The sequence below is a fragment of the Symphalangus syndactylus genome, chromosome 17 (assembly GCF_028878055.3).
Source record: "Symphalangus syndactylus isolate Jambi chromosome 17, NHGRI_mSymSyn1-v2.1_pri, whole genome shotgun sequence".
In the NCBI taxonomy this organism is placed as follows: domain Eukaryota; kingdom Metazoa; phylum Chordata; class Mammalia; order Primates; family Hylobatidae; genus Symphalangus; species Symphalangus syndactylus.
This window is the reverse complement of record NC_072439.2, coordinates 77,171,133-77,197,541: the sequence shown is the minus strand read 5'-3', so window position 1 is coordinate 77,197,541 and position 26,409 is coordinate 77,171,133. Positions and strand designations below refer to the sequence as shown.

The 26,409-nt window shown below is 32.9% G+C and overlaps 1 protein-coding gene across 1 annotated transcript in view; it reads right to left on the bottom strand.

The window, feature by feature from the left end:
- The window catches only part of NAALADL2 (N-acetylated alpha-linked acidic dipeptidase like 2), a 955,512-nt gene that overhangs the window by 329,863 nt on the left and 599,240 nt on the right, over positions 1-26,409 (bottom strand). Inside the window, exons 7-9 of the mRNA XM_063621698.1 lie at positions 21,998-22,090; positions 18,487-18,692; positions 13,790-13,909 (exon numbers count right to left, since the gene is read on the bottom strand). Coding sequence (XP_063477768.1) covers positions 13,790-13,909; positions 18,487-18,692; positions 21,998-22,090 — 419 coding nt within the window. The remainder of the gene's footprint in view (positions 1-13,789; positions 13,910-18,486; positions 18,693-21,997; positions 22,091-26,409) is intronic.

Here is a 26,409-nt window from a genome sequence, read left to right as displayed (position 1 = left end):
GGCTGCATGGTTAGCTCCCCTCCTTTTGAGGTTTTGGGACTCCCACTGAGCCACTGCTGGCTTCCTTGCTCTTCAGCTTACAGACAGCCTATCGTGGGACTAATACCTTTTGATCGTGTGAGTGAATTCTCCTTAATAAACTCCCTTTCCTATATATGTATATCCTATTGGTTCTGTCACTGTGGAGAATCCTACCTAATTCAGACTCTGACCCCATTATGTGAGCACCACCATCATTACCTAATTACCTCCCAAAAGTCCCACTTTTGTGGAAACACAAACATTCAGTCCATAGCAACAACATAAGTATTATTATTCCTATTTTATAGAAAGATGAAACAAAACTGAAGCTAAGAGAGGTTAAGCAACAGTCAAGGTATTACAAAGCCAATATATTGTTAAACCAGGATCACTTTTTCTAGATATACATTCATATACAAATCTTGTGATCCCTGCATTCTTACTGTTATCCATTCTTAACCAATACAGTTGGGAAAGCCCAGGTAGTATTAAGGCAACTGGCAGCTATACTTCCACTAAAAATTACTGTACACAGGCAAAGAGCACACTGATAAGAACAGCAACTAACAGTTCTGTTGTCTTAACAGAGAAACATATAGTCAAGCTTTCAGTTCTTGTTTCCATATAACAAAAAAAGCAAAGAAAAAAGGATCAACTGTTCATGCTACTGGGTAAGGTTGGTAATTTAACCAATGTAATTTGCTATTGATAATGCAGTCGTTAACTACAGCTTTTAGCAAGTCTTGGCCTAATTAGCCTCAAGTCTAATCAACACTAAAACAATTTATATATACAAAATGTCTGTGAAATGACATATATCCCTGTACATATTTTACTGGGTACATTATAAAATGCTTCCCTACTATAGTATTTTAAGAATGATTTTGACATTATTAAAACATAATTTATTTTCTTTATTAAAGAAAGTGAGTTGACTTATGTTCTTTTCTTAGAATTAATGGCAACAGTAAATGACTACACAGCACACTTAGTTTGAAACATACAATATCAATACAGTGGCATTTTAACTATGAGGACAGCAATTTTATAATGATTAAAAGGTATCTTGTAAACATGATTTATGTTACTTACATAGCATTTGCAAATAATTATTTCTTATAAGAGATACTTTCAAAAATAGATATTTTCAGTGATTTGAAAGTACTGATTATAATGTTGCTCAAATAAACCGTGAACTGTTTTAACAAATATGTATATTTTATAAATGTAACTAATAAACTTTTTTCTAAATGTGTTTTCCTAACAGATAAACTTTCAAAGTAAGAGGAAACATTTTACTTTTGGTACACCTGGGTACACTATTCATGGTAAATAGTATTTATCTGTATCTTTTTTTTCTTATAATTTCAGCCCTTGCCCAAATAAAGTATTAGACTTTGAAGTGGTCCTTCTACTAAACTGTGTTGCTCTTTAGTTATCTGTTTGACTAAGAGATTCAGTTGGTCATAACTTTACTCTGCTTCCAGGACTAGCTGCTTAAAAAATATGAGGTTAGCCTGCTTCCAGAAAACAATATAATAATCAATAATATATAAACATGTATTTAGTACAGGACCTGGGGTTCATATGCTCACTAAATATTAGTAATGGCAAAACCAGCAATTACATTTGTGTCAAACTAATACTTATTTTCCCTTCTATTCTTCTCAGTAAAATGTCTGCACTGCTGTCAGTACCCAATGCTGAGACTTTTAATCACCCAAGCACACATTCAATTATTTCTTACCCAAACCAGTAACCAGTAGCCCATTGCTCTCAACATGGGACATCTGTGTTTGAATCAACGGTCCTCTGCAACCTAGTCCTGAAACACCAAATGCATTCCCTTGAGATGACTATGAAAACCAAACATTATTGAAGTTCTAGCCCTGAGCATGGCTGACTTGAGGTCAAGTTCAGTTACAAAAAAAAAAAAAAATTAATAGAAGTGGAAAAAAATTAAATGATAGATTAGAAGACATATTAGGTACAAGCACTTGACTGTTAAGTACCCTGAAAGGAAGAAAAATAAATAGAAAAACAAGAAAAAAAGAGTAGTAAAGAAGTCAGGAAAAAAGATGTTTAAAGGGTCAGGAAAAGGAGAAAAGGAAAGTTAAAAAAGAAAAAAAGCCAAAAAGTATAGTCAATTGCAATTAAATCTGTTTTATGCCTGGCACACAGCTTACTATGTGCATGCTTTCTAAAGACTTAACGACTCTTTTTTCCCCCAACATATCTCCATAAACTTCCTGTACATATCTTTAATAGAATAAGTTGCAATTATTAGGATACAGAGGTTGAAAATATATATTATTATATATAACACAACAATTTGATATATAAAAGTTTTGCTAAATTAGTATCATTCCCTAGGTAGGTTTATTTCTCAAGTAGTGATTTTGTGCATTTGTGAAATTCAGACTTTTTATTCAGGTACGTTTATTTTAAGGAACAGGTATGTTTATTTGAATGAAGTGGACTCAACTAACTTAGGTGTTCCTGTCCAAAAGACGTTGTTGGAATGAGCAGATAGGACACTTACAAATAAAAGTCAATTCCCCACATCTAGTAAAAAGTTTAAGGAAATTACTAAATGACCAGAAAATAAGTAAAAGTATGAAGTGTTAATCTCAAAAGATTATGTTACATTTCTACTATCCTTTCCTCATAAAATTTCCAGACCAATATCAGAATATTATCCAGATAGAGTATTATTGTGTCCTAAATTTACTATTATTTTGTAAGCTGAAGGGGAGAGAGAATCTAAACAAAATTAGTAGGTTAGTGAAAACATAGAATGAATTAGCTACTTTTAATGAAACAATGGGTCTGTATGAAAAACTAATTTTTAGAAATCTGTGTGAATTGTAAGCATGATGAAAAGATCTTCTGAGAAGATATTTCTGAACATATACAAATGACAACTTACATGTCATGATGAAAGATTTTCTCAAAGGGAGCTGGAAGTTATATTGTAATAATAAATGCTTTTAAAGACACTGACAGATTAAAAGACCATACCATAAACCAAGGCTTTAGTTACTTAAAAAGCTTTTGGCAAAATAAACTCTACATCTGTAGTCTATGGTTCCATATTTGAAGCTAACAATTTATGTGGTTTTATCTTTTGAGATACATTTGGTCATTGGAAATTTAATAGTCAACAGCAGCCTCTTGAAAACTTCAGATTTGAGGAGCCTCCTGTGCGAACTGAAGAATTCACTGAATATAAAATTATAGTAATTTTAGCAGACTTAGAATCTAATGATTAACATTCATGCTGAGATTTTTCTAGATGTTGGCTAATATGTATCCCTTAGATAAGTATATTTTAGTTTCTCTAATTTTTTTCTTATTGAAAAGTGAATAACTTTTAATATTTTTTTCCCAATAGTACTGTAAGCTTCACCTCAGTGCAATGATAAGTGTTTGTGTCTCTAAGCATGAGTTGGAACTTTTGAAAGATGAATTTTTTTCTGGAGATACACTGAATATACATGTATTAAAGTTTATATCTAATGGCACTCCGATCCAGAAGTAAATACTGACTTCTTTTACCTCAGGTTAGTTCTAGGACTTTTCATAAATGTAATTGTATAATACATAGTTTTGTGTCTAGATTCTTTTGCAAGTCACAAGATTTTGCAATTAACCCATGATGCTGTATCTGCCAATAGACTATTCTTTTTTATTGCTAGGTAGTATTTCATTATATGAGTAAACCACAGGACAATTTATCTGTTTTCCTCCTGATAGACATTTAGGTTGTTTGGGCTAATGTGAATAAAGCTGTCACGAACATGCTTGTGTATGTTGTTGTATAATGTATTTTCATTTCTCTTGGATAAATACCAAGACTTGTGACTGTTCAGTAATATGACTGATACATGTTTGTCTTTATAAAAAAGTCAAACCATTTTTTCAAGTGATGGCACCATTTTACACCATCACGAGTGAAGTTGCTCCAAATGCCTGTCAATTTATGGTGCTGTGGTCCTAGAGTCAGCATTTTGAAGCAGTACCTTTTTGATCCCCAAGCTTTCTAATTGAAAAGGGAAGAGTATGTAGACACAACTACATATATATATATATATATATACACACACACACACACACATATTGGCATTGTTAGTAATGACAAAGAAATCTTTGAAATGTATATAAATGTTAAAGAAAATGAATTGGTTAGTAAAGGCAATATAGCTATATAATAAAATAATACACATACATTAATTGGACATTTTTATTTTCAAAAACAATTCAAACCTACAAAAGAGTTGTAAGTATATTACAATGAATTCCCATATATTGTTCATCTACATTCACTTATGTACCAATGATAATACTGCTTTTTTAAAAAATAGCAGCTACTTTACGGTATTTTAAAAGGAAAAAACTACAGATCACATTTCCCTTTAGGTAACAACATAATCTGCATGTATTACACAAAGAAAAATGTTCTCAGTGTTTCTCTCTGGATAGTAAAATTATAGGTGATGAATTATGTTTTTCTTTTTGCCCATGTATAGTTTATACACTTTTTACAAAGAGCAGGATAAGATAATAAAAGGAGCTATATTAGTTCTCAAGGAGCTATTTTCTAATATACATAGTTCTTTTATTTAAATCCTAGGTTAAAGTGAAAATGTCAATCACCCTTGTGAATCTTTATCAAACTAGAGCAGCAGCCCACCTTATTTACGGATTGTACAATACCTTATTATTTTTGGATCCTATGATTACTGAATATTACTGAAATCTGCTTAATATTTTAGAAGTCTGTATAAAGCTAGAAAAAACTATTTTATTTCAAGGTTGACAACTTTATGTAAAACATAATTGATAAATTAATACCTTTCATTTAGATTCTGAAATTTCAAAGTAAATAATTCTGGATTACTTTACTTGAAAAAGGGTGCTGTGGAATAGAATACTACTTTTGATGCTATGATTCTAAAATAGATTTTTCTCCCTAAACCTCACTACATCATGTCTATTTCAATCCAGGCTACTGCCATCTTAAACTCCTTCTGGAGTTACCATTGATTACAGAAGATAAATGAGTTAGAGTTGCTTGTGGATGAGATGGTTGCCATTGATATATGTCTACAACAATGTGCTATGTTTATGTGGTTATACAGTCTCAGAAAAGAGTTGTAAACATTAACACTGGACCTAAAATTTTCATGGTTTCTTGTATTTCACCGACGTTTATCGTATATGTCTTGTAGATTTAGAGCCAGAACTTGTTAAGGCACAATATAAATAAACTATAAATATGAAAGCTCTTAGCCTAGAAACCAGAGGCACCTAGAAATAAATTATAGGCTCTTTTATATATTATAAAAGCTAAACAAACAAACAAACACAAATAAAAGATGAATTTATGAATGAATGACTTTATAAATAAATATTGACTAAAGCGTTCATCCATAAAAATATTCACTTCCTCTTCCCTACATCAGCGCAGTGTTTGAGCACCTGAAGGTAATTCTTCCTATTTGACAATTCTTCCTTAGGCTGAATTGAAATCGTTTCCGTAAACCTTGAAGACATACATAAATTTACTATCCATGGCCCTTAAGAGAACTGTTTTTTCGGGGTTAAAATAGCTTAACGTTCTGCTGTTCAATTTATTTTATAATTCTCACCTTAAAATTATAATTTTGCAACTAAAAATACAGTTAGTAGTAGTAACTATGGAGAGATTCATGTCAGGTTATAAGACACTTAAGGCTATAAATTTGCAGGTGAAATTCCAGATCAAAGAGAAGGAGTAATCAGTGCCTTCAAGCCTTAGCAGCACTGTATATTGAGTTATGCTTCTGAAAAAGTGTATTTGCACTGAAAAATGCAAATTGTGGATCTTGACATTTGAAAAATTCATGATCAAAGTGAAGATATTGGAACTTAGTTTTTGTACAATTTCATATTTTAAATAATATGGGGTTTGTTTAAAGCAGCATTCCTGTGGCCATTTTTCACAAGATGTCTGAAGGAAAATGTTCCAGAGTAAAACAAGTTTGGAAAAGGCTGCATGTTCTATTTAACTTTGGATCTTTATAATGCAAGATAACATACTGAAGGTTCTACTTTGTATACCTTTCATAATGCACACTGGGAAATGCTTGTTCAAAGCAAGTTCATTGGTATATTTGTTTATTTAACCATTTATTTAACATTATTATTACGTTGATTACCTTTTCTTTCATTGAACCAAATAATTTTGTTAAAGATCCAAGCAAACCATTCAAATACAAAATTGTTTAATCAGGTTACAACTTAAAAAGAGAAATGGCAAAAACCAAGAATCCACAGTTTATACAACTTATCAAAAATAAGCACATAACAACAGATACTAAAATTACCTCAGCACTTATTCTTGAGATGGTTATTATTTTGTTCAGCATAAAACTGTTTAAATTTATTTCTTTATTCATTAAAATGCTATATAAATGTCATATGTCATAAGAACGAATATCACTATTGTAGTGTTATGTAAATTATTAATTGATAGCATTAATGATAGGTTTTTAACCAAAACATGTAAGACTTCATCAGTGTTTAAGGTGGGGAATAAAGCAACAATTTATCAGAGTAAATTTCATCTTTTAAATGGAAAAGTGTACTGTACTGCATTAATGATGCTGTTACAGAATTTTATCTAACCTCCCAACAGTAGTGATTCACTAATATCTGTCCTGAGTAAACAGTCATTCTTTCAAGTCCTGAAGAGGCCTGTGTCCAGTGTACAAATCAAAAAATTACAAACAAAAAGTAACTCGGCTTAAGCCATTTTAACAATGTGATATTAATTATGACAGTGTGGCTGAGTTCAAGCTAAATAGTATTTCAAGTTTCAAATTGTTTGGATTTCTTTTTGGTTACATAGTCCAAATATACAAATCAGCTGCCTTCTGAAAATTGGAGTTTTAAGCGGAATCTCACTAAGACTTCTCTTGTTATGTAGATCTAAATAAAAAGGGATTTACATATTGTCAGTATATACTGAACAGAAAACCTTGTAAAACAGTAATAAACTGGAGGGATGCATTAGTTTTAACACAAAGCAAAACCTTGTAAACTTAGGAGACAGATAAACCTGCCAATAGAATCACAATTTTAAATGTGAATCTTTATCGAAGTGGTAAAGCAGTGTAGAGAAGGATTTTAAGTCAGTTAATTAGTCTTTACGGTCACTTCTGTTGACTAGAAGTAAAAACACCAGCAGAAAGGAAGATAAATTAAGGAGTACCCCCAGAAAAGAATTGTAATTCATGGTAAATAAGAAAATAGAATTTCTCTCATTAAAAACTAAATGAAACAAAAATATATAAATAAAACCCCCAAAAATCTATGTCATGTGTCACAAAAGACAAGTTAACAGAATGTTTCAACATCAGTTGTACTGTTATATCTTACAGGAAGCAGAAGAGAAACTAAACTTTGTTTCAGTACCGAATTAAATTATCAAGAGCGGAGTGAGAAGACAGCTATTTTTATTTTACCACCATACCTTCTGTAATCTGCTACTGTATATTCGGTCAACAATTCTTGTGGAAAAAAAAGTTGCAAGTAACCAAAAAAAGAGTGTTTGGAAAAAATAAGTCTAAATTGTGTCACCAGTGAAACAATATAAAATGAAACAACAACAACAAAAACCCTTGAATGGCTCTGTTGAGGCAGTAATGCCATCTAAACCCAGAGCAACACATGGACTGTTCATCTCACATTGTTTTCCACATTTTTTGCACAGTGACTATTTGTAACTACATGTATATGCAAAAGCATATTATGAAAATCCAGTAGCAGATAGAAGTCTTTGGTTAAAGTTGGAATAACAAACACATAAATATGAAAATGATGTAACAGGATGCGAGCAAAAATACAAGACAAAGGAATGAAGGTACAGTAAATTAAGCGATTTCTGGTTAGGACTTTAATTCATTTGGCCTTTTCCCCTTTCAAAAGCTCTAAAAAGTAAAATATGCAGGTGCTTTCCAAACAAAGTTACAGGCTTTCAATTATAAAATAAAGAAGTTCTCTAATTCTCTGAGAAATTAATACGCTAAATATCATCATTCTGAATTGACTTTAGTCTAAAATTCAACTATGACGTGTTAATGCAGTCAATACAGAGTCAGGTTAGAAAGTGTTCGAAGAGATTTAGAAAAGTAGTAACATCTGTTCTAAAAGATGCTTGATGATGCATTTATATATTGATTTGTATGTACACTTAAAGAAATTCAAGAAACATCTGTAAAGTTCTAAGCTATTTTATAGGATTCTGGATTTGGTGACCCTCTGCTGTTTGTTTCTCAGCAAGTGTTCAAGTTTCAACATGGCTCCCAATGTTTTGGTGTTTGCCCCCAGAAAGATGATTGGGGCCTTTTCTCTGATGCCTGACCCGAGGAAATCCTTTCAAATATTAAAATCATAGCCTGATGGTATTGTTTCAAGGGAATATCTATTGATTTATCCAAGAGCTTGTACAAGCTCATATAACAAGGTTTAATTTAGATTTATTACAAGACCTAGTTGTTATTTTTATTATTCCAGAATATGTAAATATAAAGTCAAGAAAAAATAATAAATATCTCTGTTACTTGAAAGTCAGGGCTCTAGTCACTCAAGCTAAAATGTCAGACATGTATTGTTTTTATACCCTAAAGAATTGTGGCATGGTCAGGCAGAAGGTAAAACAGTACAGTGGCTGTTGGAGAAGTAACTGTGTAAGTACCTCAGCAGACAAAGCTGTGGCATTTTAGTCGCCCTCACACAAGAAGAAAGGAGCAGAAGCATAACAACTTTGCACTCAATTGAGCAAGAAAATGGGAATGAGCATTATTTCTTGTGATTTGAAGAGAAATACTGTTTTCTTGTTTGTTTGTTTTTTACTTGATTGAAGGATTGAGGTTTGAAAAGACAGATGGCTAAATTTGTTTAAGATTCTGAGTCCATTCAGTTTTTTGCCACTGTCATATAATGCATGTTTCCAAATTAAGCCAATCATATTTTCCCTTTCCTGTGAATTCTAGGATAGCACGTATCACACTCATCCTTATATCTTAGCTATTTATGCACATCTGAAGTTCTTGGTAAAATTATAAGCTCCTGGGCAACAGGGGCATTTCATCTGCTTATGATGTACCACAACACTTAAAGCAATGTTGTGCACATCTTGGGTTCTCTTTAAATATTTAGCACATCAGTAGGCTTTGCAACAAATGGGATATTCACAACGAAGAAATAATACTATAGACCAGTTTGGAGCTCAAAAACTCCAACGAATGTAGTTGACTTGAAATATATGTATGCATTTTGTGGTGCTTTGTATATAAAAAAAGTAAAACATGAAATTAAAGAAGAAACTACAAAATATCTTTGCTACTTTTTCATAGACTTAAAACAACAACAACAACTACAACTACAACAACAACATTTGGCTGGGTGCGGTGGCTCATGGCAGTAATCCCAGCACTTTGAGAAGCCAAGGCAGGAGGATCACTTGAGACCGGGAGTTTGAGACAAGTCTGGGCAACACAGCAAGACCCCCATCTCTACAAACTATTTTTTAAAAAATTAGCTGGGCATGGTGGTGCGTGCCTATAGGATTAGCTACCTGGGAGACTGAGGGTGTCGGATTGCTTTAGCTCAGGTGTTTAAGGTTACAGTGAGCTATGATCATGCCACTTGCATTCCAGCCTGGGTGACAAAGTGAGACTCTGTCTCTAAAATTAAATTAAATTAAATTAAATTGAAAAAAACACTGTCTATCCTCTGCAAAGTTTTACAATACGGATGTAATTATTTAGTTTTAATCAGGTTGGCCAGTTTCTGGCAGATGCTGCAAAAGCAATATTTAAATAGAATATGGCTAGATGGACTGCTTTCATATGTGCAAATGCTGCAGGTTTTCCCAAAATAACCTGTTAGAAATTTCATTGCTATTTTCATAAGACTTACAGAACGCTGCCTAAAATATGGATGATCAAATTCTGTTTTTCTAAAGGCAAAATCAATACATTCTGTGATCTAGAAAAGATGATTTCGAAAACTAAGAGCAGAACAGCAACATATAGGGAGAGGTGCATATGTGTTTGTTTTTTGCATCTTACTTTTAAAACTATTATTTGGAGATAAATCTTATCTTTAATTTCATAATCCACTTTGCATGAAGGCATTTGTGTTTCACTAAGAGGTCATTTACCTGTACATCTTTTTGTACATTTAAGGAGTCAATGGAAATAAAATTACAAAAAAGGGCTTTCATCCCCCCAAGAAATTAGATCTTGGCAAGGATCTCTTATTCCCTACTCAATCAGAGGAACTGGCACTCCACTGATGTCTATAGAACATCCTAAGATCTCCAGTAGAATAAATCAAGAAATAAATATATAATATATAATACACAAATATATACAATCCTAAGTGTGTGTGTGTGTGTGTGTGTACTTAAATGTTTGTGCATGACAGAATGTATAATTACAGTTTATAATGCTCCTTCAATATGAATACTGGATTAAAGTAAGTTCACCGTGTTCTTTATAATAAGGTGCTGGGGACTTGGGGCAGAGCAAAGTGGAGGAATAGAAGGCTCCACCAATTTTCCACCCAAAATGGACACCAATTTAACAACTATCTACACAAGAAAAAACCTTCATAAGAACCAAATACTAGGTGAGCACTCAAAGTACTTGGTTTTAACTTCATATTGCTGAAAGGCACTGAAGAGATAGGAAAAACAGTCTTGAATCACTAGTGACAAGCCTCCCCCCAGCGCCAGCAGCAGTTGTGTGATGCTGAGGGCGTGACTGTGATAGCGATGCCGTATATCTTGATTGTGATTGTGTATACATGGTTATATATATTTTTCAAAATTCATCAAGCTGCACATTGAAGAATGGAGTATCTTACTGTATGTGAATTATACCTCAATATATCCAGTAATCGTGACTTGAGTAATAAGACTATCATATCAAGATGTTGTCTGATAGACCAGATACTGTGGGACTACCAACTCCTTGATAGGAATAACATTCTATAAATGTACTTAAAACTGGTGTTTGATTTAGGACAACCATTTTACAGTTTTCTTTCATATCAAGCTTGTAATCCATTAAAACATCCTGTATGTATCTAGTTTCTAAAAAATTAAATGCAACACTTGATACTAATACTTTAAAGATTTCATCTTATGTATTTAAATCTATCATATGAACTTGATGAAATCTTTTGTAATCTACATATTGCTATACAAAGGATTAGATATTCTATACAGTCTTGTGTCATTTACAATTTAGTCAATATGCTTTTTTCACAAATCATCAGAAAAATGCAAATAAAAACCACAATGAGATACCACCTTACCCCAGCCACAATGGCCAATATTAAAAAGTTAAAAAACAGATATTGGCATAGATTGTGGTGAAAAGGGAATGCTTATATGCTGTTGGTGGGAATGTAAATTAGTACAACCTCTATGGAAAACAGTATGGAGATTTCTCGGAGAACTAACAGTAAATCTACCATTCAACACAGCAATCCCACTACTGTGTGTATACTCAAAGCAAAATAAATCTAAATAAATTAATGAAATATCTTTGTCCTTAATCATTGATAAAATCTTCAACATTGGAAGTGAAGTTACATATGTTCTGGATGTTATCATTTTAGTTTTTTTTTTATTTGAAAGAAACATTTTAAATATTTCTTTTAATTTTTACTACTGGTGAATTGTTTTAATTAAATCATGTAAATTACTGTAAAGTTTTGTTTTCTTCATATCTCTTAACATTTATAGATTTGAGTGTTTATAAAATGTATAAACCTTTATATATTTGAGAGTTTTAAAAATATATAATTTTTAAAAAATGATGTGATATTAAATTTTTGTATGAATATATCTTAAGTTATTTACATTCATTCCATAAAATTAGATATATATATATATATATAAGTAATCCCCATTGCTTGAAATTACATTATGCTATCCTTTGCTTGACGTTGTGATATTCCTAACCTTCTAAATTTTTCTGTGAAACATGAACACATACACACACAGACACATGATCTCAACAGAAAAAAATATTTTCTATACACGTTCCAGTTCATTTTTAGATTTGTTAGTGTGCAAACATTTTCAATTATAGAACAGAAAAGATTCCTCTTCCAAAAAGTGAGGTACATGTTGACATATATGTCATCATTTGTGAATCATCAGTCATCATTTGTTATTGAGAAACCATGCTGTATTCTCACATAATTAGGTTTAGATACTGAAATATTTTAGTCTTGTTATAAGATGTGCAAAGATATTTTAAATAGCATTATATTCTCAGAAATAACATTATGTAGATTTAATACTTCTTAATAATTATTTCTATTTACTCATCAATTTCAATGATTAAATATCTTTCAAGATTCTCCAAATAGAAAACTTGTAACACACGATAAGAAAATGACACATTTTTAAACCAACCCTTCTCTATTTCTGGATACTTGAGATCACTATTTCTTCTACCTTATAATCCACTCATTCAGAAATATCTTAAATTTCCAAGGGTGACATCTGAGGCTCATTTGCTTTTGCAAGGTTTCCAGGCAGGTAAGAGTCAAGGATTTCAAAGTAGTACACAGAGCAGGAGAAATTAACTTACAGATATGGATATAATTTAGGCATGCACACAGGGGCTTGGCTGATTTTAAATGTACAGAATTACCTACTTCATGTTTCATAATGTCTTCTTTATTGTACTACATATGGAAATGCCAATAAAAACTATTAAGCTAAAAAATACTTTATGAAAGTTGTAAAATGTTAGTTTGCATTACACTTCAATCAAAAATATGGCTAACTCAAAGCTCTGTTCATTACCTCTCTCTTTTTCTAGTTCAGTTCCTGCAATACTCCCCCAAAAGTCCTGTGGGCATCTGAAAGATTGGTTCCACCATATAAATTAATAGACATTGAGGCTAAGAGGAAACCACCCCTAAGTTGTGGTATGATTGTTTTCATACTGAGAAATAGCACGTATTTTATCTGTAGTGAAATTCATAATAAGAATGCAGAAATAAAAGTGTGAACTCTACTAATAAACAGAAAAAATGTTCTGCGAAATTTTTTAAATTAGGTGAGAAGTGACAAAATATTTTCAAAAATAAGTAACTCCAATGAAACATAAAAAATACATGATTTTTCAGGATACTAAGAAAACATGTTTTCTTTTTCCACAAGTAATTTTTCAAACAATATTTTCTAAACCTTTTAAATTTAGTTATCACTATGTTCTTGCTCTCAGGGGGCCTACACGGCAGATGTAAAGATAGGACAGGTCTCACATTTACTTAAAACAAGAATGAAGAGGAAGAAATTCAAAAGTAACCAAGCTTATCATAAAATGTCGAGATTACAGAATTGGGAATTTGAGAGCTAAATTCATATATTTTTAAAAAATACATCTTCGTATACCTTCTCTATAACTGTGTGACTCATGTCTTCTAGAAATATGACCATAAAAGAGTAGCAAGTGAAGAATTCCAGAACATGAGAAATTAGTTAAGGTATATTGATAAAATGTCAGCAATAGATCATTTCTTAACTTTGATGCATATTTAAAAATAACAACATTTGATGCATATTTAAAAATAAATGAAATAACAACATTTGATGCATATTTAAAAATAAATGAAAAAATCAAGAAATGTCAAAATATAGAGAAAAGGTCGGTTTTGCATAATCATTTGATACAATAGTGGTTCATCTTACCTCTACTACCAGCTGCTGAAGAGATGGTGATGCTACAGGATACAGACTAGAGTTCCCCCTTATGGGACTGTGGAGGCTAATATAAGCCACAACATTTTTCTGAAGAACCTTCTTGAAATCCTGAAATAATAAAAAAAAAGGATCTATCTGTAACACAAATAAATAGATTCTACTATTAGTTAGATGTTGAATAATGAACATTTCATTTCATACTTAAAATTATTATGTTGCGTAATTACCTTCTCCTTTTTTTTTTTTCTTTCTTTCTTTTTTTTGAGACAGAGTCTAGCTCTGTCGCCCAGACTGGAGTGCAGTGGCGTGATCTCGGCTCACTGCAAGTTTCACCTCCCGAGTTCACGCCATTCTCCTGCCTCAGTAGCTGGGACTACAGGCGCCGGCCACCCCTCCAGCTAATTTTTTGTATTTTTAGTAGAGACAGGGTTTCACCATGTTAGGATGGTCTTCATCTCCGGACCTCGTGACCTGCCAGCCTCAGCCTCCCAAAGTGCTGGCATTACAGATGTGAGCCACCGCACCCGGCCATAGTTACTTTCTTAAAAAAGTGATCCTGTACTATTTAATAGTGTACACAAAGATTCTAAAAGGATTTTAAACAAGAGTGGTAAGAGTTAGATATATAATAAACTATATTAAAGGCATGTTCCTGACAAAAGTCAAATTTTAAGAGAAAATCTTCTTCAAAGGTTAACACAGTATGGATTTAACTACAGAATATGAATGCAACTTAATTTTAGAGTTACTGAATAAGAGAAGAGATATAGATAAACCACTTCAGTGATGAATAAAACCAGCCTTTTACTTTTGAAGCAATGAGCTACTCTGCACAAAATAACCCTGTGTTATCAGCAAAATGGGCCATAATACAATGTAATCTTGCAAATATTACCTTAAAAAAAAACCTGATGCATTTCATGCACACAAGCTGCACCAAATGATTCCATATAATAGTTTTCCACTTCTCTTCTGCTCCTTACCACACAAAATTGAAGACCACTGATCCTATTAAGAAGGACCACTAAGTCTTTCTGCTATTTTCCTGTTTTTTTGTGTAAGCATTTAACAAATAATTGTCATGGCGGCAGTTCTACAGAAACGTCCTAAAAGATTACATTATGTCATAACTTGGGAAAGTATCTTTCTTCTTCTAATACTATGAAATGAAAGACTACAAGGACTCGTACACCTGCCAAATTGATAATGTCATCCTATTTTATTTTTATTTTTTTCATTGTAAATTGACAGCTTAAAATTGTATAATTTTATGGAGTACAAAGTGATGTTATGATTTATGAATATAATGTGGAATAATTAAATTAAGCTGGTTAACATATTCATCACCCCAAATATGTTACATTTTTTGTGATGAGAACACATAAAATTTACTTAACAATTTTGAAATATATAATACTCTATTACTAAGTATATTCGCCATGCCACACAATATATAATAGAAGTTTACCATTTTCTCCCCATTCCCTCCATACCTCAGGCTGAAACCACCATTCTACACTCTGTTACAGATGAATAGAAAAAGAAATTGTGCTATATATACACAATAGAATACAATTTAGCCTTGAAAAACAAGAAAATTCTCTCTTTTGTGATAACATGGATTGGAATTGGAGAACACTACGCTAACTAAAAGAAGCCAGGGACAGAAACATAAATACTGCATGCTTTCACTGTTATCCATACTTTATGCTGAAAATTCAGCTGTACCTCTGAAAGAGGGCTGAAAAGACAATCACTTAAAATTAGTAAACATTTTAAGTGCACATAAATGATGAATTTTAAGCTTGAGTAATTTTTCCATAATATTGTTCAAAAATATCTGTTACTTAAGTGCTATGAAATATCAGCTTCTATTAGCACACTACCATATAGACACTGTCTATATGTTAGTCTATATAATTCTCATAAGACTATATAATTATATAGTCTATATAATTATCTATAGACTATATAATTATAGACTATATAATTAGACTACATAATTATAGACTATATAACTATAGACATACAGACATTGTCTATATGTTAGTCTATGTAATTCTCATAAGATAGGCGTTAGTAGACTCATTTGAGCAATCAAGCCTTAGGGAAGTTAATCTTGCCTAAGATGACATGTTCTATGGTAAAGAGAATTTGAACTATGACTTCTTTTACTCCAGCATCTATAATATTTCCACAATAGCCTCTGACAAATGAAGATTCTTCACAGAAGAAATGGTACTTTTTAAAGTATAGAACCTATTTAGCAAAATGTTATAATTTTTCTCAAAGATCAAGATCAGTATTAAATCAATTCTCTAATAATTCTGTCTATAAATTCCATTGTTAAGTTTATTGACCAACATCATCTAATCCTCTTAACTACAACTGTGGGTTTCCAGAGTTTTCTATGTAAGCAAAATTAAATGGGGCAATATGACATGTCAATAAGGGCTTTCCTCACTCCCTTTCACAGGGAAATATATTTAGAGCATAAATTAGTTTCAGTCCAACATAAACTCTTTCATTCTCAGGATTACATTTGACATGAGTAGGCAAAACAGGACAACTAGTAGTTTTCTAAATTTCTCTTCAACAGGATGTTTACAAAATGGCTTCATGAATTGCATTGAAACAATCTGGTGAGACACAGTAAATTATAAAGATACATTTTGTAAGCCAATAATCAAATGTATATTATTTACCATTTTCATTACTCATATGTCTTTGCCCGTCTAGTCACCTAAAATGCCAGTAAATGAATGTATATAATCAGTTGCCAAATGTAAATACATATATAAACATTCAAAGACATTGGTATTTAATTGTTCGAATAGGAATAATCCTTTTTAACAAAACTTTTTTCCTGTGAACTCCCACATTTGTAGCTGTTGTATTTTTAGCATCACTGAGTAAGAAAATATACAATTATCAAAAGGTACAATGACTTCATAAAAACTTAAAAATGAATGTGTATTAACCACAAAAATATCAACTTACTTTGGCAAAAACTATTGCTCACACACAATGCAAGCCCACATTGATTCAACTTACAGGCTCTGATGCTTGATGCTCAACTAAATTTTATAATAAAATTTTCCATGCATTGGGGTTTGAGATGTTTACATTGGAAACTATTAATTTAGACAAGCCTAGTCTATTCTAAAACATAGTTCAGAAATATATATTTTAATTTATAATTAACATAAATTAATTGTGAAAGTTACTAGATAGGTATCTAGAAGACCTAAAATATAGTTTGATATAGCAAAATACATCTTTGGAATTTGAAAAGAATCTTTAAGACATTTTAAAGATATGTGCTTTACTGTTACAGGAAAACTAAAACATTAATTTCATTGTTTCTGATTTATTAAAAATGGTATAGATTACAAACATATTCCCTAAACTGTTCTTTAACTTGTTTACCAATCTTTAAAGTAATTTGGAATATGAGTTTGAGAGGTTGGTTCAGCTATTTCATTTCCAGCTTACTTACAAATTTGTCAACTTAAAAAGATTCTTTAAGCAATGGAACTTTTTCATTTGAAGTAGTTCTTTTGAATATGGCTCAAACATTCACACCACTCATTTGCATACAGAAAAGCATTCCAATTTACAATGTGTGAATCTTGATGAATTTTACACTGAAAAAATTTTTTCATATTTAAGTCTATTCTTTCCTTCAAATTAAAAAAGATACTTGCTATCTTCTTTTCTATACCTTTTTAAATATTTTCTTTGATTTAACAGATATTTTATCTTTTTTGAGCGATTAAAAATAAAAATGTAGCAAAATAATTTCCGATTAAATGTTTCTCCTCAAAGCTGAAGTAGTGAAAAAACTACAGTATTAAATTATCTTGCTTTCCTAGTAAAAGTATGTAGTGTTTTTGGTCTACGTATGTCTATTGAACCTCTTTTTTAAAAACAAATCACAAAAGTAATTAGACTTTCTATCAATCCAATTATCAGTTATCATATTCCATTAAAAATACGGTGTATTTATGAGACCCAGGTCTGTCAGAAGCGTTTGAGACTTAAATTCTCCAATATTTCAGTTGTATTCTAACTGTACCTCGTTGCATGCTAGATTTCATTTGGATACAGCTTTCCTAAGGTGCTTAGGTAGGTAGGTAGGCAATAGATAGGCAGGTAGGAAACAGAAGGTAGGGAGATAAGGGTGAAAGAGTGGAGTGGTAGGAGGAAAAAGTGGATTTTAAAATGTATTTTACATTCAATGTCCATATTGAAGAGAGAAAATATAATACTAAGGTAATAAACCTTTAATATAGGAGATTGTTCCCTAATTCCAGATTATTCCTAGAAAGTGTAGAAAAAGAAAGATAATATGTATCATCTGATCCTTTTGTGTCCAATACCTGTCATCCTGTCTTCTAAGGAGAAATACAATAATAAGGTAAACACTATTGTGTGTTAGACTGTATCAGGGTTTATAAGTCTGGTAACAATCGGGATAAGATATTTGAAGGTCATATGTAGTTTGCTGTGGTCTAGCTCTAACTCTGTCTTATTATTATAAGCCATCTCAGCAAATTAGGCAATATGACATTTTAGTTGAGAAGCACATTATTGCCCTTGGCTTTGAAAATTTAACTTTGTCTACTTTAGCAAACTAAGAAAAGAAAAGAAAAGCACTGTAATTAATGTATATTTTGCTTTACCTCTCCCCATTCATATGAGCCAATATTGCCAAAAGCTGTTCCTCCCCAAGAACAGAAAACAATCGTTCGGTCTGGTCTCCACCCTCTCTTAACTTTTGACATCAAGGCACGGATAAACGCTGTGATTATTGCAGTACTACTGGCCCATTCTTGTCCATTATAACTGTGTGCAGTGTGATGATGGCTGCCAACTATGATATACCGGTCTGAAAATAGAAAGGGACAAGAGCCATTTAAAAAAATGTAAACCTTAACAATAAATTTAATGACATTTACATAATTCTATTGCACAACTGAGCAATAATTAAGCAAAATTGTTCTAATAATTAAGACTACTTTAATTTTTTTTTTGCCCGCTGTCTTAATTCACACATCTGTGTATATCAAAGCAGAGGCAGCTGCTGAACCCAATTATGAATCCAAAGCTTAGATCCATATTACTCTCCTTTAGAACATGAATATTAATTAATGAAGCATGTAAATATGCCACAGTGAAACCCTTATCTAATATTTTTCCAGACTCAGAGTGGGAAGTGCCCTGTAAACAATGTATGTATGCTCAGTAAATATTAATAAACTATTAATACATTTAAGAAGGCGCTTTAAATATTAAAAATGTGGTAGTCATGTATGGATTCTGCAATAAATTAATTCCATAGGGAATTAATTACAGCTTCCAACTTATAATTTTAGGCCCTCTCCTTTCTGTGAAGAAAAAAAAAATAAAATTCACCAATATCAAAAGTCATTCAACTGTTGTAAAAGTTGCCTTTTACATATTTTATTTCATACAATCATTCAACATTTATTCAATACACTATTAGGAGAGCCTTCCTAACACATGGAAGTAGCCTGTTCAATGTACATTACTGAATATTTTCAATAATAAGGCTGAAAATGCCCCTTGAGAGTTTCCTCTGTTTTTGTTGTCAGGGAATGTTACTGGTAATAATAACATATCTGAATTTATCTGACCAAGTATCTTCATACATCTGTGCAAAAATTTTTCTTCATTGAATATCATTTTATTACCAGATGTCTCACAACTGGATGGTAAATTGTGCAGACCCCGAATCCAGCCTGCTTGGGTTAGAATCCAGGCTTTGCAAGTCATAGTTGTGTGACCTTGGAAAGCTTATTTCAACTTTCGATGCCTTAGTATTTTCATCTTTAAGGTAGGAAAACAAATAGTACATCCTCCATTTAGTTGTTTTGAGTTTTAGGAGTTACTATTTGTAAGCCACTTTGAACAACGCTCAACACAAAGTAGGTCTTACACATGTCTGGAATAAATGAATCACCCTTTGACTTATAACACCAAAAAGCTACCTTACAAGAAACGCCACAGTATGAAGATATTTTAGTTTTCCACACAGGAATTGGCAATGGATTTGATCTGCCAGCATTTTATTAAGGTTTAATTAATGGGCGGTGGCTCAGCCTGTAATCCTGGTACTTTGGGAGGCCGAGGCAGGTGGATCACGAGGTCAGGAGTTCAAGACCTGCCTGGCCAAGATGGTGAAACCTCATCTCTACTAAAAATACAAAAATTAGCCGGGCTTGGTGGCAGGCACCTATAATTCCAGCTATTTGGGAGGCTGAGGCAGGGAATTGCTTGAACCTCAGAGGCGGAGGATGCAATGAGCCAAGATCGTGTCACTACATTCCAGCCCCGTGATAGAGCAAGACTCTGTCTCAAAAAAAAAAAAAAAAAAAAAAAAAGATTTAATTAGTGGTATACGTAGTGTGAGAGTGTGTCTGCAAATGTTAAAAACCCAAGAATTTATTCACTTATCTCCCATAAACGTCTCAAAGTTTTGCTTGGAATTGTCTGCATTCTAAATAAACCATATCTAAGAAACAATGCTAATTGATTATTGTTTCTGATCTTCAAAGTTATTAAATAACATGTCATGTAAATAGTCAATTTTTTGTAAAATTCAAACAAGCCAAATTTGAGAAGATTTGCATGTTATACACCGAAGAATACTAATGGTAAAATTGATTTTTTCAATTCCAGGAGTTTATTTTGTACAGTGAATTTTCTTCACTCTAAAGCTAGTATAATTTGTACAACTGGGTTTTCCAATGACAACTTGCAAATATATCAGTGATGATAAATATTCTAGTGCTTCAATTGAGAACCTTATGATGGAAATTTGTTGAAATTCAATAGTAACAATTTTCAAATTTATTTATATCTTGTATTTAAAGAACTATAATCAGAGGTTGTTCAACATTGTAGCTGTAAAGAAATCAGAGAAAATAACGGGCTTTCATGAACTTTGTAAGAGTTGGCCAGCAAGAAACCAGGAGGCTATAAAACTTGATCTTAAAATTCTGAGCTAGCAACTAGGCCAATTTTACTAAAGTCATGGAAAAGAATAATTCACCAAGGAGAACTTGCGTAAATGTCTCAAAATCAACAGAAGTAGCCAAAGTGTAATAAAAAGATTGTTACATGCTACACTGTATAACAGGCACATTAGACAGTAATATGTGATTCAGCCTTACAATGTGTTTGGAGGTATTGCTATTAATCTCTTAACTAGCCTACATAATATCTGAAGATTCCATTTTCTTTTTTTGAGATGGAGTCTCTCTCTGTTGCCCAGGCTAGAGAGCAGTCGCACAATCTCAGCTAACTGCAATCTCCGCCTCCCAGATTCAAGCGATTCTCCTGCCTCAGCCTCCTGAGTAGCTGCAGGTGACCATTTTCATAAGCACGTTGAAAACCTAAAGTCATGCAGACATTTGATAAATTTGGCAGTGGACCAAGGATGCAGAGTGGGACATAGAATAAAACTGGACAACTAAATTTGGAGACCAAAACTTTTATTTAAAAAAAAGAACACATCATTAAAAACTAAAATATTTCTTAGCCAGGCACACTGGCTCATCCCTATAATCCCAGCACTTTGGGAGGCCAAGGCGGGTGGATCACATGAGGATAGGAGTGCAAGACCAGCCTGGCCAACATGGTGAAACCCTGTCTCTACTAAAAATACAAAAGGAAAAATTAGCTGGGCATGGTGGTAGGCGTCTGTAGTCTCAGCTACTCAAGAGGATGAGGCACAAGAATCACTTGAACTTGGGAGGCAGAGGCTGCAGTGAGGAAAAAGAAAATCATTCTTTAAAATGTCTTCTTGATAAAAACAAAATTTTCAATGGTGTTATGATGAATATAAGAAAAAAAGAGAACTTTGGCTTTTGTAGAACATGCCAGTTTACCAAATCTAAACTCTGTTTCTTATTTCATCCCCTCCTGAGAGACTCCCACCTCTCTCTCTCTCTCTCTCTCTCCCCCCACTAAGATTTATTTTAGAAGAGATATGGTAGGAAAGAGAAGGAAGACCCATTTCTTCGTTTCAAACTTATTTACTCTAAGAGTGGGACACATTTCTAGTTATATCTAAAGTAGGATATTTAAGTATGATATTAAATCATTACAGAACATTTCCTTGCTAAGTTTCATGTAAAGTGTAGATTAGAAATATTCAACCCTACTTACCTGGCGATGTCAAGCCCATTACATATCCAACAACATTAGTAACTCTTTTCAATTTTGTGACTGTCTGAACTTGCATGCTGACGACTCTTGTTTCTGAAAAAATAAAAATTTAAAGACTTTTGTTTCTTTATATTTTATTGTATTTTTTAAACCTTAAAATTTATTTATGCAATATCATCAGCAAAGAATTCCACAGAATTGAATGTTCTCAGATAGCGAAAGTTATACTTTTTCTGACAAATATTTATTCAATACTTTGTACAGATTCTATTTTAGGTGCTTGTTATGCAATGATGACTAAGATACAATTGCTAGCCTCTTTGAACCTCAGAGCCATAAATAGACACTTTTAAACCTTACATTCAGTTCTACAATGAGGGTTCATTATGAGAGCATTCAGAAGACCTTCAGGAGATGTGGGCAACTCATATTTTTAAAAACGGAAAAGAATAGATTAAAATATTTCCAAAGAATATTGAATGTTTTGCTATTTTCAGATAAAGAACATGTGGACAACAACCTTTCCAGTATGACTCACTATCATTATTAACACTTTAAAAATGGTAAATAAAGCATTATACAACATAAAAGGATAAAGATTCTTAAAGCTGTATATGTTTTCATATATTAGAGTTTTTATTTCTGAGTGTGTAGGTCCCTTACCTCTATTCTAAATCTGTACTAATCGCTCTACCTCTTTGAATTTTTCTGTTTATGTCCGATATTCAAAAATTTTGCAAATAAGGCAAAGACACCAATCAGGAGGGACTCTAGTCACATAATTGACATAGTCTCTGGAGATGAAATGTGTTAATCCTGTATTTGATGGATCCTGAGAAGTCTGGGTTGGGAAGTGGTTCACAGGATCTTTAAAGTTTTCCTTAAAGCAGAGGTTTAAGAGTAGCTAGGTGTTAGTGTCAGGGCAGAGCGTGGCAAATTTGAAAGCCGGTAATGCAAAGTAGCCACATTATACCGGCAGGCCTACAAATGTCACTTCTTACTGCTAGATAGAAAGTGTAATAATAAATATATTACTTCTTTCCCTCAATGTACCCTTTCAACAAATTAAATGGAAAATCAGTACACTGAATCCATTAAAATAATAACCAAAACAAAAGTAAAGAGGCCTTTAGAGAACGCCTGAGTGCCTTATCTGTGAGTAAATCTACGTAAAGCCTGAGCATTGTGCTTTTAATTTAGGTACTATGCATTTTTGTTTGTTTTTCAATTAATAGACTTTGCTTTTTAGAGCATTTTAGGTTTACAAAAATACTGAGCAGAAAGTATACAGTTCTCCAATACCCTCTGTCTCCCAAGCCTCCTATTATTAACATCTTGCATTACTGTGGAACATTTGCTACCCTGATAGACCAATAATGACACATAAATTCCATAGTTTACATTGGGATTCACATTTTGTGTTGCGTATTCGATGGGCTTTGACAATGCATAATGGTGTATATCCATCATGATAGTATCATACAGGATGGCTTCACTACTCTAAAATCCCCTGTGCACCACCTCTTCATCCCTCCTTCCCTCCCTCTCTCCCCAGAAACCCCTGGCAGCAACCACTGATCTTTTTACTGTCTCATAGTTCTGCCTTTTCAAGACTGTCATAGCATTGGGCTCATATGTTTGTTTGTTTTGACTGTTTGTCTAATTCCCTGCTCAAGGTTTGTTCCAAATGATCCACATAAGTTAACTTTATAGACTCTTTACCTTATACCTTTCAATGATCTTTCCTGCTTATTTTAGATATAGATATAGGTGAAGAATCTTTTCTGGTTTTGTAAAATTCAATATATTTTTGTCTAAGTTAGCAGTGAGAAAACCTCACAATATGTATACTGTACTACTTACAATATTACCTTGCATTAATATAGTGCTTAAAATTTACAATAACCATTTTCACACACATGCACTAATTCTTACTGGATCACATTCTTACTGGAAGTAGCTGGAGTGGTCATTGCCCAATTCCCACCAGCTGCTGGGGTGTCCTGTTTAGAGGGGGATTGAGAGGGGAAGCCAGCTGGAATTCCTGGGTCAAGTGGGGACTTGGAGAACTTTTCTGTCTAGCTAGAGGATTGTAAACGCACCAATCAGCACTCTGTAAAAACGCACCAAGCAGTGCTCTGTGTCTAGCTAAAGGATTGTAAATGCACCAATCAGCACTCTGTAAAAATGCACCAATCAGCACTCTATGTCTAGCTAAAGGATTGTAAACGCACCAGTCAGCACTCTGTAAAAACGCACCAATCAGCACTCTGTGTCTAACTAAAGAATTGTAAATGCACCAATCAGCACTCTGTAAAAATGCACCAATCAGCGCTCTGTATCTAGCTAAAGAACTGTAAACCCACCAATCAGCACTCTGCAAAATGGACCAGTCAGCACTCTGTAAAATGGACCAATCAGCACTCTGTAAAATGGACCAATCAGCAGGACGTGGGTGGTGACAGATAAGGGAATAAAAGCTGGCTACCCCAGCCAGCAGCAGCAACCCGCTTGGGTCCCCTTGGACACTGTGGAAGGTTTGTTGTTTTGCTCTTTACAATAAATATTGCTGCTGCTCACTCTTCGGGTCTGCAACACCCTGCTTCCTTGGGAACATGATCACCTCTTTTGTCCCATTGTGGATGCTATATTCCCACTCTAATTTTACCAAGACCTATAACTTCTGAATACTCAGCAAACAGAGTTGCAACTCTTTTGCTTACTTCTCCGATTGTTGATTCCGTCTTCATTTTTGCTTTTGTATATTTGATTATATTTTACTTTATTTTTTGAGAGCTGCTTTTAAATTTCCTTCAGAGATCTTAAATGCTTGTACGGAAGGAATTCAAATTATTTTATTCTGCTTTCTATATCTTGAGGTCTAGAACTATTTAAAAGAGGCACAGAGGTCAGAGAAAATAAACACAATCTTTTGCTCTGAGAAGAATGGTATATTTACATTGGATCCTTCCAACTGACAGAAGGACTTCCTTGTGTATCACTAGGCAAAGACTAGGGCAAAATAATGACATATTTACATAGCAAAAAGCTACTTTTCATCTCTTTATTTACATCCTCATGCATGTGCTGATCCTGATGCATATTGTTTTATAATATGAGTTTCCATACTCACATCTGAAAATAAATATGCATGGAGTCTGTTTTTTTTCACTAGAGTCAGCACCATGATCACATTTTAAATTTTAATAATAAATATCAGAAAGATCTTGAATAAACTTGCTCTAAAGACACATCTGCTGCTGTTGGCATTGCTAATTTGAACAATCCATTGGTAAGGCAATATTACTCTTCATAGCAATAACAAAAGCAATCCTGTACTTAGAAATTTATCCTACAAGAATAATTCAACTCTCTGCAGTATAATCTATAATAGCAATAACAGAAAACAACATAAACATCTGAAACAGGGAAATGACTTAGAGAATTGTGATAAAATGTGTGGCTGTTAAAAATATAAAAAGAATATGCAGAAACATGGATATGCTATAAGTGAAAAGAAAAGAATACAGAGGGATATACATAATGATTGAACTTAGGTAAAAACGTGTATGATTATAAACAAACTGAAAAAGGAGAGATTTAATAGTGGAACAGAAATTGGGTTTAGCAGGCCTTCCCATATCTACTGGAGTGAGGCGCTGTTGTAAAAAGGCTTGAACAAACCTGCACTCTGGGGTATGTCTCCTCCTCCAAATCCCCAGGGATGGTGGAATTAAAACCTAGAGAGGTTGTCTCCTCCTAGTGTAGCACCTGTTAATGTTGAACCCTTTTTCACCATAGAAACTTTTAGAATTTTTCTCTTTGTGCTTTTTGAATTTAACTATAAAATATATAGGTGTGTTTTTTTCCTTTTTTTCTGGAAAAATTATTATTACTTTTTTGACCATTTTCTCTCTCTCATTTTTCCTTCTTCTAATATTGTTTCTAGAACCCCATTTTAATCCACTGTATCTTTTAGTCGTACTTTTGTATTTCTCTGTTCATCCTTTTCTATGCCTTTCTGGATCTAGAAGGTCAATCTGATCTTCTAGCTCTTGAATTTATTCTTCAGTTACATCTATCTATCACTGTATCTATCTACCTACCCTAACTATTACTATATTTCTTTCAATTATCTTATATTCCATGCCCATTATTTCCTCTCATTTTTTAAAATGTTTTCTGATTTTTGTTTTATATTGCTAACATATTTTATTCTCTTTTTGAGTTTAACTTTAATCCTTATTTTAAATTCTTATACCATGTGTTCCAATATGGTAACTTTGGGTGGTATATGTATTTGTTGTGCTAGATTTTCTTTTATGGTGGTTGTAGACCTCAGGATCTAGTTATTTTGGCTTGTGGTCCAGCATGGTATATCAGGGCCCAAGGATGGTGGGGATAGTGTCTAA